Here is a 14590-nt window from a genome sequence, read left to right on the forward strand (position 1 = left end):
TACTCAGTTAAAATCCCGACTTAAAAACATTATACATCGTTGTTTTTCCAAAAAAGATGGTACACCTAGATACAAATATATAGTTCTTGGTAGAGATTCCTCATACTTTGTAAGAAATAATTCCAAATCATCTTCCAAATATACAGAGGAAGATGTTTACAAAATGCTGGAATTTTTAATTGACAACATATTTGTCCAGTATGGTGGACGTGTTTTTCAACAAACGGTCGGCATTCCAATGGGAACAAATTGTGCTCCTTTACTTGCTGACCAATTCCTTCACTCTTATGAGACTGACTTTATAGCTGATCTGATCAGAAAAAAGAATATCGTTTTGCTAGATCCTTCAATCTCAGTTTCTGCAATATAGATGACGTATTATCTTTAAACAATCCTAATTTCGGGGATTTGATACATCGCATCTACCCAAAAGAACTTGAGATAACGGATACTACAGACACTGAGAAGTCAGCCTCATATCTTGACCAACACTTAGAAATCGATGGTAAAGGAAAACTATTGACCAAACTTTACGACAAATGTGATGACTTTTCATTCAGAATTGTCAACTTTCCTTTCATCTGTGGCAACATCTCTTCGGCTCCTGCGTATGGAGTGTTCATATCACAACTCATACGTTATGCCAGAGCTTACCGAAACTACGCAGACTTTTTGTATCGCGCTAGAACTCTAACAAATAGGCTTCTGGAACAGAGTTATGTTGCTAAAAGATTGAAGTCATCACTACAGAAATTTTATGGCCGTTATCATGAACTCGTGGATCGCTATGGTGTATCCATCTGCACCATAAAACTGATTTATTCAACGGGTCATAGTTTTTCTTCCCTCGTTTGTCTATCCCGGATGACTTTTTATGAGCAACTCGGTGTTTCTAGAAAAGTAGAGGACGTTAACCCTACCGGTGCACCTGGTCCATGCTTCCAGTTTTTAGTGAAGTCCGAGTTGCTCATTTACATTTGTTACTTTGTATGTATGATTTTAGTTACTTTATGTTCTATGTTGTGTATGTCTGTTTTCCATGTATGGTCTTTGTTCCTGGATTACATTCTTTTGATTACCGCTATGACCTTGGTTCCCTTGATTACTCTTTTGAGGGTGGTGACTTCTTAATATGGGGTAGGTATTGCCTAAATCAGCGTGCTCCGTGAGCTTTACTATATATGTACCGTCTGTGCGAGACTCGTAAAAATAATAATGCACATTACAAAGGGGGGGCAACCCGGATGAAAATTTTTGATTCGTAAGTGCAATATTCTTATTTATATTTAACAAGCAAGCAAAATCAATATTTCTATTTGAAAATATGTCTTGTTAATTAATGGGGGAGTCTTTTTATAAATTGGTAACTTGAACAATTTTTTCCCCAAATTCCAACCCCATACCCTCCTTTCCCCTCGCTCTCAAAATGGTCAGTAACTTTATAGCACTTTGCAATGCTTTACATTTTTTATCCCTTAAGGGCATCTCTAGCAACATTCATTTTAGTTTTGGCCTGTCAGACCAATCTGTACAGATACCGGAAATATTACAGTTCTCCACGGATGGTGGAAATATTTTACACATAAATGTGGCGTAAACAAAATTCAAACGACAGCTGCAAATTCCAAACAAGAAAATGATTGCCTTTCCTATCTTAGAAAAGCTATGATTCCCTTTTGATAAAATAATAGGAGTTATATTTATTTCCGAGGTGGGTTAGGTTCTTGACAACATCACGTACGTACATCCACGTGGTTTTTCCCGAAGTTTCATAAGCATAACATTCACTTATGAGTAAAACAAATTGGAAAAGACTAGAACACTATCAGATAAGATGAATCTATTTTTATTGAAACGTAATCTTAACCTATATATTTTTATTTGTTTGTCTGAAGGAAATGATGAATTTTCTCCGTAAGAACAGCCACTTTTTGTTATTTCCGGGGCAATGACTTTTTTTTCGTTAGTATCCTGGGGAACCTTAAGATAAATTTAGAATGTTCATGTAATAATGGTAATAATAATAATTGCCACATTAGAATAGCATTAATGCACGCATTTTTACAAAGAATATACCACGTTTTAACCAGAATCATGGGAACGTCCCCTTTTGTGAATCTTTTTATAATATATAGTAGTTCATGTAAGAATCATACAATATAAGTGTTGGTGCGATGGTGTTTTTCTTTTATTTTGGCACTAACTATATCCTACAGGTATAAAAACTTTAATTGACCCAAGCTCTGAAACAGCGTCTGACGTTCGAAATTCACTCTAGACGCTGCAACCAGCCTTCTAAAAAAATGCAAAGTCGGGAAAAAAGTGAATGATTTCACGCAACATTATCCGACTGTCAAATGGCATATGATTTGAGTATTTTTTAGAATTTCGAAAGGCCCATCTGTAACGGTTAGTAATAAAAAAAAACGCACGACTGCCGTTGTAGGCCTGTATATAGTTTACCCCGGTCATGGAAAATATACTTTACCTGTATATGAAGGAAAAAGTTATGGGAAAGTTTTCTCGCCAAAAGTGCCTCTATATAACGAATGATTTAATTTGAGACCAAATTGAACAGATGGCGAAGATAAAGCACGTGTAGCGTCGCCCTATGCCCGTTTCTTAGATAGACTGCTACTTTTTTCTTTTATTTGTCTACATGTAACAAATAGTATTAAAGTGTTTGTTATTTTCCGTTATTGAAAACTAAATGCTGTGAGACCTAAACTGGTTTTCCGTTTTTTATATGGTGTTTTTCTTTTTCAAAAAAAAAACAAACAAACAAACTGTAAAAAATGTATAACATTGGCCTAGCATTGTTGATAATTTGAATCATTTCTGACGCATTTCACTCATCATTTTGAACAGTATGTTAAACTTGCATATAAAGCAATCACTTCAAATTGTTTGAATTGTTGTCATTATCGCCATTTTGAGACGGAACCCCGCCACAACTGCCATTAAAATACCATCAATTGGAAAAAAAGGATTAAATAATATATTGGTTAACTTTTTTCATGGAGGGTGACCTTTTTAGCTTTATTTATTCAAGTAGGAATGTGATAAACAAAAATCAGCGGAAAAAAAAAGAGATATCGGAAATATTTATAAATTAATCAATTTTAAAATATGTATGTTCTGTAAAATGAATATTTGTGGAAGAGTAATTAATCTTTAATCGTTCATTATGTATTTGATATATTTAAAATGAGATGAACTTAGCTTAACCCAGCTCAGATCTAGGTATATGAAGTGGTCTGGTTTTAATCGCTACATCTTAAGTGACAAATATATCCATCGTTTAAACTTATAGACATTAAGTCATTTAGAAAACTGTATATTATATAAAAATTTGAAAAGGGGACTAAATCATAAACACTAAAATACTTATCTTTGTTTTATTTGCACAAAATCATCCTATTGTAAATGCCTTCCATGTCACTTTTCAATTTCTAGATATAGTACATAATTTCCATATTATATGCTTATCAGCGTGTATCGTCCATCAGTGTCAAACGAAATTCATTGAAATTCACAAATATATAGTATAACTTGAACGGGATTAGTTAAATCTTTCATAACCCGTACCAACTTTCCCCCGTACCCATACCACATTTTCCACAAATCTTCATCATTACAAAACATTCAGATTTCAAAATTGATCAAGATATGGAGAATTCTGGGTTTAATCCATTCCATTAAGTTTTTGTTTCTTTGTTTTTTTCTTTTATTTCATCTACCCAAATTAAATGTATTTGCTAAATTATTCAGTGGTTAAAAATTCAAATAAAAGTTATATCGATATACGAAAGATTTAGTTGCATTTTAAATTAGATGTAGCAATTGGATTCCACAGCGTGCTTAGGTCGAGATTGCTCTGACGTCAAACGGCTAATTTGCCATATAAAAACCACGGGATTTTGCTGGTATCAAGGTTGATATATTGTAAATTCAAAGAAAGATAGTTATTTGTTGTTGTATGGAAATCAGACAAAACTATTGACATGTTTTTTTTACATTGTACAAAATTTCACAATTTGACTACGTGATTTTAAACTTCAAAAAAAGTTCAAGATCACGATAATTTGCAAATTTTTGAAAATGTTCATTCTGAAAACCCCAATTACTGCAGGAAAGCGTGTACAAAATATTGTAAAAAGTATCAACTTTCATCACAGGCCTACTTTTGACTTTTCAAGTAATAAATTTTAGTTTCGAAGCGCGGACATAAATTCCTAGTTTTTGATATGGGACGAGTTCTGACGTTCCACGGCACAATCAGCCGTTAAAAGTCAGTCAGAGCAATCTCGGATTACAGCGTACCTAGAGGCTTTCCCCGTTCCAACAAAGGACGGATGCAATTAGGTATAGACATATAAAAGAAAGTCATCCCATGAGCTATAGTATAGTAAAACACTTAATTCAAAAGATATGAAAAAAACAAGATATTTTTATTCCTATTGATGGCATTATAATGGCATTTGTGATAAGTGTCAACCTTAAAACTACGAAAAATTGTAAAATTTGAAAAGTTTGAAGTGATTCCTTTATATGGACACTGTTCAAAAGACTGAGTGAAATCAGAGATGGATCCAGGATTTCATGAAGGGGAGGCGTAATTAAGAGAATCAGTATAAATGAAAACCAGATTATGAAATGATTAATAAATGAATATCATAAATTGTCATATTCAAGACAATATTATCAGATTTCTTTAGTTATATGTGTTTTTCCTTTGAGGGGGCGTATGCCTATTATGCCCTCACCTGAACCCGCCCCTGATAATTAATGCGATAAAATAGTTGAAATCATAAAACTGCAGGTCGATGTTGACTTATCGATGAACCTCAATATAAAAAAATAAGTGGCAGTCCTGCAAAGAATCATGCAAAGCTCAATGTTTTAAACAAACGTTTCCATTCGCATAAATAAAACTTAAGCATATAAAAACGTACGAGAACTGAAATACAATTTGCCAAACGCCTGCTTTATCATTATTTCATTATTGAATATAAACCGGTCCCCTTATGTATACGTCTCGATACGTCGAAAAATGTCAAAATGTGGCTGTTCCCTATCAGTACATTAAAAGACTTTATATAGTTTATGTATAGCATTATGTTTCATTATGAGATGTTGCTTCTTGAATCATGTGTACAGCATACTGAAATGTACAATAATAATATATTAAGTATTTTTTGTATATTTGCATGTAACAAGTATAACTATATGTAGGGCTGTTTGGAAATTCCATTTGTAACATTCATTTACTTTTAAGAAAGTAGTTAATGTTTATACTGCTTATGTATGTCCTGAAATTATGGAGGAAATAATTATTATAAATCAATCATTTAAGCATTTAATCTCTAGGCTTTTTTAAGTTGTATATGTATGATATTAGATTACCCAGATGTAAAAACAAAAAAAAATATAAAATCAAAAGGTGCAAATGTATGGTTATACATGTACATGCAGTAGATGGGTGTTCAATCAACGATCTTTTTTTTTCAATTAGAAATAAAAAAGGAATTTTTAATCAACAAAACATCTATTATGATTTTTTTTAATATTCAATAATGTTTTGTTTAATCTTGTATATTTTGTGATTTTGAGTTTAGTTTGAGGTATAGTTTTGTAAGCTGTATAAGATGGCGTCTCTGGTCCCTAGACATGTCATGGTGATGGACAGTAATTAAGTTTTTGTTGTAACTGGAAATACAAGGATCCAACAAGTACCCATCACAATTCAACTGCAAAGGGTGTTAGCAGGAGTCCAGATTATTATCGGTGTTACATGTATGATGGCAAGTTTTGTCAGTTTAAGTGAACACATTTCAACAGTGTTGGTCTTTTTAGACGGTGGAAGCACTTTTCTATCTGCGTGGGTTAGTACACACATTTACAGTGGTAGTTAATTGAAATAGTGTCGAATGAATGCTACAATATAAACGATTGATTTTATATTCATTGGTAATAACCTTCCGCTTCATTTATCGCTACTTAACTCAGCTATAACATGATAGAAGAATATTTGGGATTAGATGATTAAGCCTAGCCATATACACATGTGTATATCTTGATTTATTTGGCAGCCGTTGATACCTGGAAGATTATGTTGTGTAACATTATCTTTTCCTGTATTAGACTTTCTTTTTAATACTAGAATTATTTCCGTTTTGTTTTTCTTAGTTTCTATTGACTGGACTGTTTTAATGTTGTATATCAGAGAGGTATAGAAATTCATGGAGACGACTGGTAGGTACATATTTCGAAATTAATTCTCGTGTTGTATAATAATACATTGATTTACTTTTAACTAAACATTTTTAAAGTAATTTATTAGGTTTGCATTTTTATGTTTTGTTTCACTTTATGATATTTGCAGTTGTAACAAACAGCGTTGAAAGAACGGGATAAAACTTGTTTTAATTTTTTTTAATTGTTTCAAAACCAAATGCGTATATAAGTATTTTGTTTAATTATAATATTATAGGGTTACTGCATGAATAATGGTGAGCTTCCGAGTGCAATATTATATTCTGCGAGGGACAATACTCACCAGTATTCATGCAATAACTCTTTTATTATATAGTAATAAATATTTCAGTAAACATTATGCTAATTTATTGGATATAATGCATTTGACAACGTTGTAAGTGTTTTATTGCGCTAGTTCAAATATGATGCATAATAAATATATGGAATAGTGCAAGATAAATTTATGAATGTTTGATAAATTGTAGTAAAATTGACAGGAATGAATTTGTTGTTTCTATTATTTGAAAGGAAAATGGAATCACCATAACTGTCACCAAACACGGAAATATGTAGACCCATATAAAGAGGTCATTGTCATTTTTATAACAACCTGTCAATCTTCCGTTCAGCCATATATTTTTTAGCAGACGACAACAGTGCAATAAATTTAAAAACATATTCGAACGTCTCCGAATTTTTCCGGATACGAATGAAAGTTAGCGTGCAAATACCGGGATATGTTGCATGCTGCGTTTTCTATTGATTTTAATAGACAAAATATTTATTACTATATAATAAAATTGATGTTTTGTATCTTATAAAACAGTGTGCATGATGCTAAGTATTCTGTCTGCTATCTTTATGGCACCAACCCTGGTCGTTTTAGAGTTTGCAATCGTAAGTTCTGCATAACATAACTATAAAAAGGGGCAATATTTGCAAACAAGACTTATCTTTTGTTTTAGTGCTGTGTTAATATTAAAGTAATCAAATGTCGCACCGCTGATGTCCAATTTTAACGATCAAATAAGGCAAAATTACATTTTCATCTCCAGAAAAGATCCAAAACTCCTTTTTATCGAATTTTCTATTTTGTCTGTTCTTTATCATTAAGTAATCTTAAAATGTCGTCAATAATATATGTATATGAAATAAGCAGATTTTAAACGTGTTATTCGTAAATGTCATGGTCATGAGTTTAGTATACTGTCAAGGAAACTACCATGAACTTAAGATGATCTTTTTTCATAATTAGGTCATGTTTTTATTATAAAATGCAAACGTCGACTATGTTTGTGAATATAAGATTAAAGTCTTTGAAATAGCGTACACACAAGCATATGAGTTTAAGGATGTCAATCGTGGAATTGATACACGAAATAAGCCACGTTTTCAAAAGAAATCTAGAGTTACAATAATGATCATATTAGGACAAAATTAATTAAATTAAATTAATCAATTAAAAATAATATAAAATTTGTTATATCAGAACAACAGTTATGTTTAATTTAAATGTGTCTTTTATCGTAGATAATTGTGATGAAAAAGGAAAGCATCCAACATACCATTTTGATAATAAGTGCTTCATTTGAACTATTGGTTGCTATCATATCAGCATCAATATGCTGTTGTTGTTCATCGTTAGATGATACAAGAGTCTATGTAAGCACCTTTCTGAAATGGTTAGATTTCTACGAGCGCAATATATTTAAAAAGCAATTTATCGAAAGCAGTTGGTAAAATAAGTTCAATTTAAAGAACATAGTTTCATCTGCTACATACTTAATGTATCATAAAGTGGCAAATTGTAATAAACACTTTTTAGGGCTAACCGGATTAAAGGCTTCCAATGCACACGACACAAAAATAGGTCGAGTTGTTCTTTTAAGTATGGTATAATATTTTATATACACAGGAAAAGTATCGTAAGCTATTCTTCCTGTTTTAACTTGCTATTTTTGTTGGGACTCCGAGTGGGGATATGGACCAGCTAGCCCTACATATGGTGTTTATATTTCTCTATTGTTAAGGTACACAGGCAAATTTTTTTCACTTGAAATTCATGTAAATCGAGCGTCATCTGAAATTCATCTGAACTTCACATGAAATTAACATGATTTTTCACAAAAAAATGAACTTGACACGACTTTCATGTGAACAATTCACGTGAATTTCACATGAAAGCTTGATTCACCAGAATTTCACATGAACTCTATCACAAAGTTTAGTCAGGTGAAAATCAAGTGAAATTTGTCTGAAAATCATGTGAAATAATTTTGCCTGTGTATATCAGAGATACTAGCGACTTTTCTGTCTTTTGCAAATATTGTCCAAGAGATAGGCTTTTAGGCCAGGGTTATGAGAAAATACGTCTCAAACGCTGCCTATAAAAGTTTTATTTCCGATATCTATATCTAATTGAAAAATATTCTGGTTCTGACCAACAGATAAAAGATGATGGATTTTTATTATGTCCTCAACTTAATTTCTGTAGTTTTTACTCGTACATTATCACAATTTCTTGAAGTACCTTCCACGCAAAGTTCAAGACTTTTTGGCTAAGATAAACATCAGGTTTATTGTATTTTACTAATATATTGTTCAAACCTTTTGTAGTGTTTTGACTACTGATTTTATTGATTTTGATGGATGGCAATTTGATCCTGCCCATTTGAGTCGAAATATACCGGACATAATGAACCACAATAGAAGCGGGAGGTTTAACGCGTTAAAGTACCTGATTTAAGCCACCTTTCATTTTGAAATACCTAAATCTAGTACGGATCATTGCGGTGGGTTTCCACCTTTTCGGATTTTGTCGTAATATTGTCATTTGTTATACGGACTATCTTTTTAAAATATTCATTTTAACAGCTGCCTAGATTTATCAGTTCGGAAATTTTGTTATCACCCTTAATTTATCCAAATCAACAATTATTTCATGCTTATTTTATTTCCACTTTTTGTCTACTTCTAATTTGAATGTATGAGAAAAAAACAGGGTTTTTTTTGTTTGTTTGCTTGTTTGTCTTGGTTTTTTTTCTGCCCGTTTTTTTCTAATGACACAAAATTTATGAAACATATATTTTTCAGTCATTGAAAATATTTAAATACTGTAGAAGAACAATTGTTCGTGCACTGCCAATTTTTGTATTGTTTATGATTTAATCAAACCACAAAACCAATGTACGTTTCCGACCAAAAGTAAAAAATTGTGTTTAAAACGTAGAGGCTTTCGTATAATCCATGAGTTCAAAGCTGTGAATGAACGAAATTTCGACAAATCAAGAATATATTTTACTTTACAGTAGATATACCTATTGTATTTCAGTAGTGACGGAGCATGTTATCTTACTACAGTTGGTCAAGATCCACCTCAATACTCAGAAATTCAACAAGAGATGCTGGCCAACAACTACGAAACTTTAAATGGAATTGGCCCCCAGCAGCTTTATGATCATCTGCAGAATACATATCTTGAATTAGGTACCAAAACTTCTATCGACACTTATGACCAGTTACAAAACGCCAATGGCAAAGAAATCGGTCAGAAGGATAGAGAGCTGTCGGTAGAAAATAAAGCTACCGAACCAATACAGATCGTTGCTGTAGCAATTACTACAGGAAAGTTTGAATGCGACATAGGTGAATTAGAGAATTGGAAATCGACTTCCGTTCAAAATAAATGTGCATTAATTAAATAACATTATTATATCTAAAATTTAATGATGGTTTAAATATACAACACTGTCTCAACATCTACATACTTTTTTCTAAATTTGAAGGAGTAATCAAGGAAACCAACGTTATAGTGAAGTGTTGTCATTTATTTATGCTAAAGTTCAACATTTTTGTAGTTGAGTTATCTTTATTACAAACTTTTTGAAAAAAGCATTTATTTCATATAAAGACTCTCATATAACATATTTTTTTTCAATCCGAAATTTTTGTGGATTTATAAGAAAAGTTTTAATTTTATCCCCTTTTACAGGCAATGTACAAACATCTCCAGTAAACATGTCACAGTTGCATTTCGATATTTTTGCCGATACTTAGTGGCATGAATTTGTATATTTGTATATTGATTGTTCGATGATATTGTCGATTGAGTTTGTGCTTAAGCCAGTGTTTCTTTTATTTCAAATATAAACTGACCTTCCATCGTACAAAATCGTTACGCGGTTTTAATGGCTGGTAATGTGAAGATGGTAGTGTTAAGCTTGCTTACCCATCCTGGCACCTCATGTCACTTTTTCATGTATTGGTCAAGCCGTTGGTGTCTGATTACTCTGAATCTACTCTCTCTTTTGATAATTCGGCATTTTCTCGATGTTTATTACCTACACTATAAGGTAGAACTTGCCAAAACTACACGGACTTTTTTGTACCCTGCAGGACTTCTCATAATCAGGCTCCTGGAACATGGTTAGGTTGTTACAAGATTAAAGGAGTCACTACTACAATATTTTAAACGTCGACACCTTTAGGATCGTTAATAAATATCCTTCTCACCATGATAATTATTGATTTGCTCATTGCGTTGTAGCTATCCTTACCTCTTTCATCTCTCCTTGACGTAATATGTTTAATAACCAACTCGATAAGTACTCCTAGAAAAGCATTGGATGCTTACCCTACCGGATGACCTGGTCTATGATCCCAGGTTTTTTTGTTGCATCTGCATCGCTCGTATTCTTTTGTTTTCTTTGTACGTGCTATTTTGGCTATTACATGTTTGTTGTTGTTTGTGTCAGCTGTCCTGTCTAAAATTATTTTTAGTTCCGTTCGATTCCTGGTATAGATAAGTTCAGTTTTATATCATATGTTGGTGAAAGCAGTATATGCTAAATCGTTATGTCTGTTGTAAATATAAATTTGAGGAATTTCATTGATATATTTATATTAAAAATGAAATTGGTATTTAGTTAAATAGAACGGTGTAATTTTCATAGAGAATAGGACTTTAATTAAGGAATTTGAAAATAAGAAACAGCTAATGGGGATTTCGTTAGTACGATAAGAAATGAAGTTTTTGGGTAATAGAAAGATGATTTATTGGAAGTTTACATCAGTCCAGAGCTAAAAACCTTTATACAAATATATAAGACTTTAAAACCCAATGGGGAAGCCGAAGTGCGATGGTCACTGACATGCGCGGATAATATAATGCTTACGCGCGGATCTACACCAGACTGCTAGGGTATTTTAAGAGTAGTAGTGCGTTTGATATGCATTCGGTGTATTCATGAAATTGTACCACATGTTTATATTCTGTACATACACTACTTACGTATATATTTTTGATGTTTTTTTTTCTGTGGAATACAGTCACTAGTAAAGGAAGTTTAACAAAAACAAAAGAAATAGTAAACTCGAAGATGAAAAAGTGTCTGAAAACTAGGAGAATGTACATTTACAAATACTGTATGAACAATGAATCATCCAGATTTATAACCGCTTAGACTCCAATTTTTCCATGTACATTTGATAGTTGGCGCCCGTGATTGTTCAATTGATATTTCGCTTCCATGACAGTACATGTGTTATTTGGCCCCATGATTGTACATGTGATAGTTGGCTGCCGTGATTATACATGTAAATGTACAAGTTCAGAGATCTTTGAATTCCTTCTCGCTGCAAACATATTTACTGAACTGAATAACAGATGTTGTGACATTTATAACTGGATCGAGTTTAGAAAAGAGTAATCAAGGGAACCAAGGTTATAGCGGTAATCAAAAGAATGCAATCCAGGGTCAACGATCAGACATGAAAAATAGACATACACAACAAGAACACAAAGTAACTAAAATCATACACACAAAGCAACAAAAAGGAACACTGGTAAAAAGCTAAGGTAATCTGAGAGTTCAAACAGATTTTTTTGGTAGCTATACATGAAGGAGATACAAAGATTTGCCAGACCTTTAATTTTCTGTTTAAAACTTAAAGTTTGAGTCAACAATGACACCTAATGATTGAGTTTAATTATGGTTTACTGAAATATTTTAGTGTGGATGCAAAACGTGTGCCTTCTTAAATATAGATGAAGTTTGGGGTTTATTCTCTTGTTTCCAATGGACAAAATGATCGCCTGATGAAAAACTTTCGTAGTGAATGCCTATAATTTTGCAAAAATATCATGACTGTCACAACATAATATTTCAGAAAAGGTTGTAATTGAGTAGTATGGAGAAAATCTTGGATCTGAACGTTTGCTTTATTCGTGTTTAAATTTGAGGTAACACAAAAATAATCTTGAAAATCCACTGAAACGAAAAATTATCAGCCAAAAAGTTGGATTATCTGTGATTAAAAAACTTATTAGATCCACCTTAATATTTATTACAAACCTACCCCGAAGCAGAAAAATAATTGAAGTTGCTGCATGGATCTAAGTCAATGATCTTGTCTTTCGAATACTAATCAGTTTTGTCTGTCTGTCGAATTTCAATCATACAACAGGTTCGTTGTTGTAAAACAATTCTAACATTACCAACAACAGGTATAATACCAAGTTTTTTATTTGTCAATGTCAATATAAACCCATGTGCAAATAACAACTTCTACTATATATGAAAAACAATGTCGAAACGTCAATAACGGGACATTTCTGATTAATCAAAATTTAAGTACATTGTACATAGCCTTAAACGTGAAAACAGGAAACAGGGTCAATTTATGTATACAATGTAAACCAAATAAAATATATTACTAATTGAAAATCTGGAGAGAAGGAAAACAAGACGTGAGTTGTTTGAATGTATTAAATCAACTCATGCAAATTCATTGTGCAGGTAATTCATTCTATTTCGATTATGATAGCATAAAAGAAATGCTCAAAGCATGCAAATATTTTGTCATTAGTTTTGTTAAATAAAACATTTTCTATTATTGTTAAAACATATCATCCACAATACATATTTTTATTAAAGGAGATATTATACTTTGGAGGTGTATAAAACGGAATCGAAAATGCAATGTGCTATGAAATGATAATTTTATTGTAGAAAAAAATTAAATTACTCAACAGTTAAGGTTATGAATATATATATGCTAAATTTCCTCTTTAAAGAACGAAAGAATATACCTGTTGAACATCTGTCCTATGATCTAAAAACCGACTGCTTAGCAGTTTTTTCCTTTGATTCTGACCAATAAATTTAAGAATATCAGTTCTAGGAATCGTCATCCATGCTTTATCCTGTTTTATGAAACAATTTCTACACTTTTAAGACTTTCACATTTAACTCATTTTATAGCATTCTAAGATCACGGGCAATTGTTTTTTAAACATTTTAAAACGTCATATAACATGAAATATTAACAATTGTAAACGAAACGACTTTTAAATAGTTTATTAACATTTAAAACTTCAGAAGCAGACAGGGGGTTCATGCACATCAAAACCAATAAAATACAATTACATATAAAAAACCAGTCTCAGTTTTAAATACGCTTGTTTAAGCTTGGAGATAAAAATTACGCAGAACACGTAAGAAATTTGTAAATTTCAAGAGTTATTGTTCTTTCCTTGGCTGATTTAAGTTGTTGATGTAAGTATAGTTCTCTCCAAAATACAGATCTGCATACAAAGAGATTATAGTTACGTAAAATATGGTTGATTCATATATGATTTGTTTGTAGGAATTTCTGCGTCATTAATAACCTCTATAAGAAACAGTGTTTGATTTTGTCTGATTTTTTGTGAATAAGCACTGAAGCAGAACAGAATTCATACAGTCGCAAGCAAATGATCTCACAAACATGAACTGCGACACCAAGAAGATCATCTTGCACGATAGTTATATTTATAAAATACTAGGACTTGATATAGACAACTGTTGGACCTGGTTCAAATTATTATAAGTGTCGGCAAAAAAAATGTAAGTAGATTGACTTTTCTTTCCTTTCAAATACGAACTGCGTAATAAAGATTAAATATGATTTTATAATTTGCAAATTCATTCAGGTCGACCTAATCAAGTAAATTTACAACGCATCACAGAACCATTGAAGATACGCTTTTCCACTGCAATGGTATTCTAAATAAGCTAAAAATTTATGTAGTATAAGAATAGTCTTATATGTCAATTGTTCCACAGTCATCAAATAAAAATAAATAAACTAAATGATGTATTCATTTTGAATTGGATCCGTTGATTTTTTTTTATACAAACTTGTGCCTGAAGTGCTTAACGAGGCGAAAATTGTCCAAAATTAGGGTATTTTGCATAACTTGGTAAACAATTAAAAGCAATCCTCACAAATAAGAAAACTCAGACCTTCGATATCAGCAGACCATTTTCCATCCTTCCTAAAATAAATTACG

General features: G+C 31.9%; 1 protein-coding gene across 2 annotated transcripts; it reads left to right on the plus strand.

Annotated features, from left to right (window-relative positions):
- Nucleotides 1–5923: 5923 nt before the first annotated feature.
- On the plus strand, nt 5924–11585 carry LOC148608497 (uncharacterized). Of its 2 annotated transcripts, none has more exons than XR_015915286.1 (2): nt 5924–6255; nt 9590–11585. XR_015915286.1 is itself a non-coding variant. In XM_088545802.1 (2 exons), exons 1-2 carry the CDS (start codon nt 7904–7906, stop codon nt 9960–9962), a joined length of 390 nt encoding a protein of 129 aa, XP_088401928.1. In that variant the 5' UTR covers nt 7789–7903; the 3' UTR covers nt 9963–11585. The 2 variants fall into 2 exon arrangements, 1 of the variants encoding a protein (XP_088401928.1); XM_088545802.1 differs by lacking the exon at nt 5924–6255 and adding an exon at nt 7789–7920.
- The last annotated feature ends 3005 nt before the right edge of the window (nt 11586–14590 follow it).

This window comes from Perna viridis, chromosome 9 (assembly GCF_037379345.1).
Source record: "Perna viridis isolate PV_CMFRI_1.1 ecotype Kerala chromosome 9, ASM3737934v1, whole genome shotgun sequence".
NCBI classification, from domain to species: domain Eukaryota; kingdom Metazoa; phylum Mollusca; class Bivalvia; order Mytilida; family Mytilidae; genus Perna; species Perna viridis.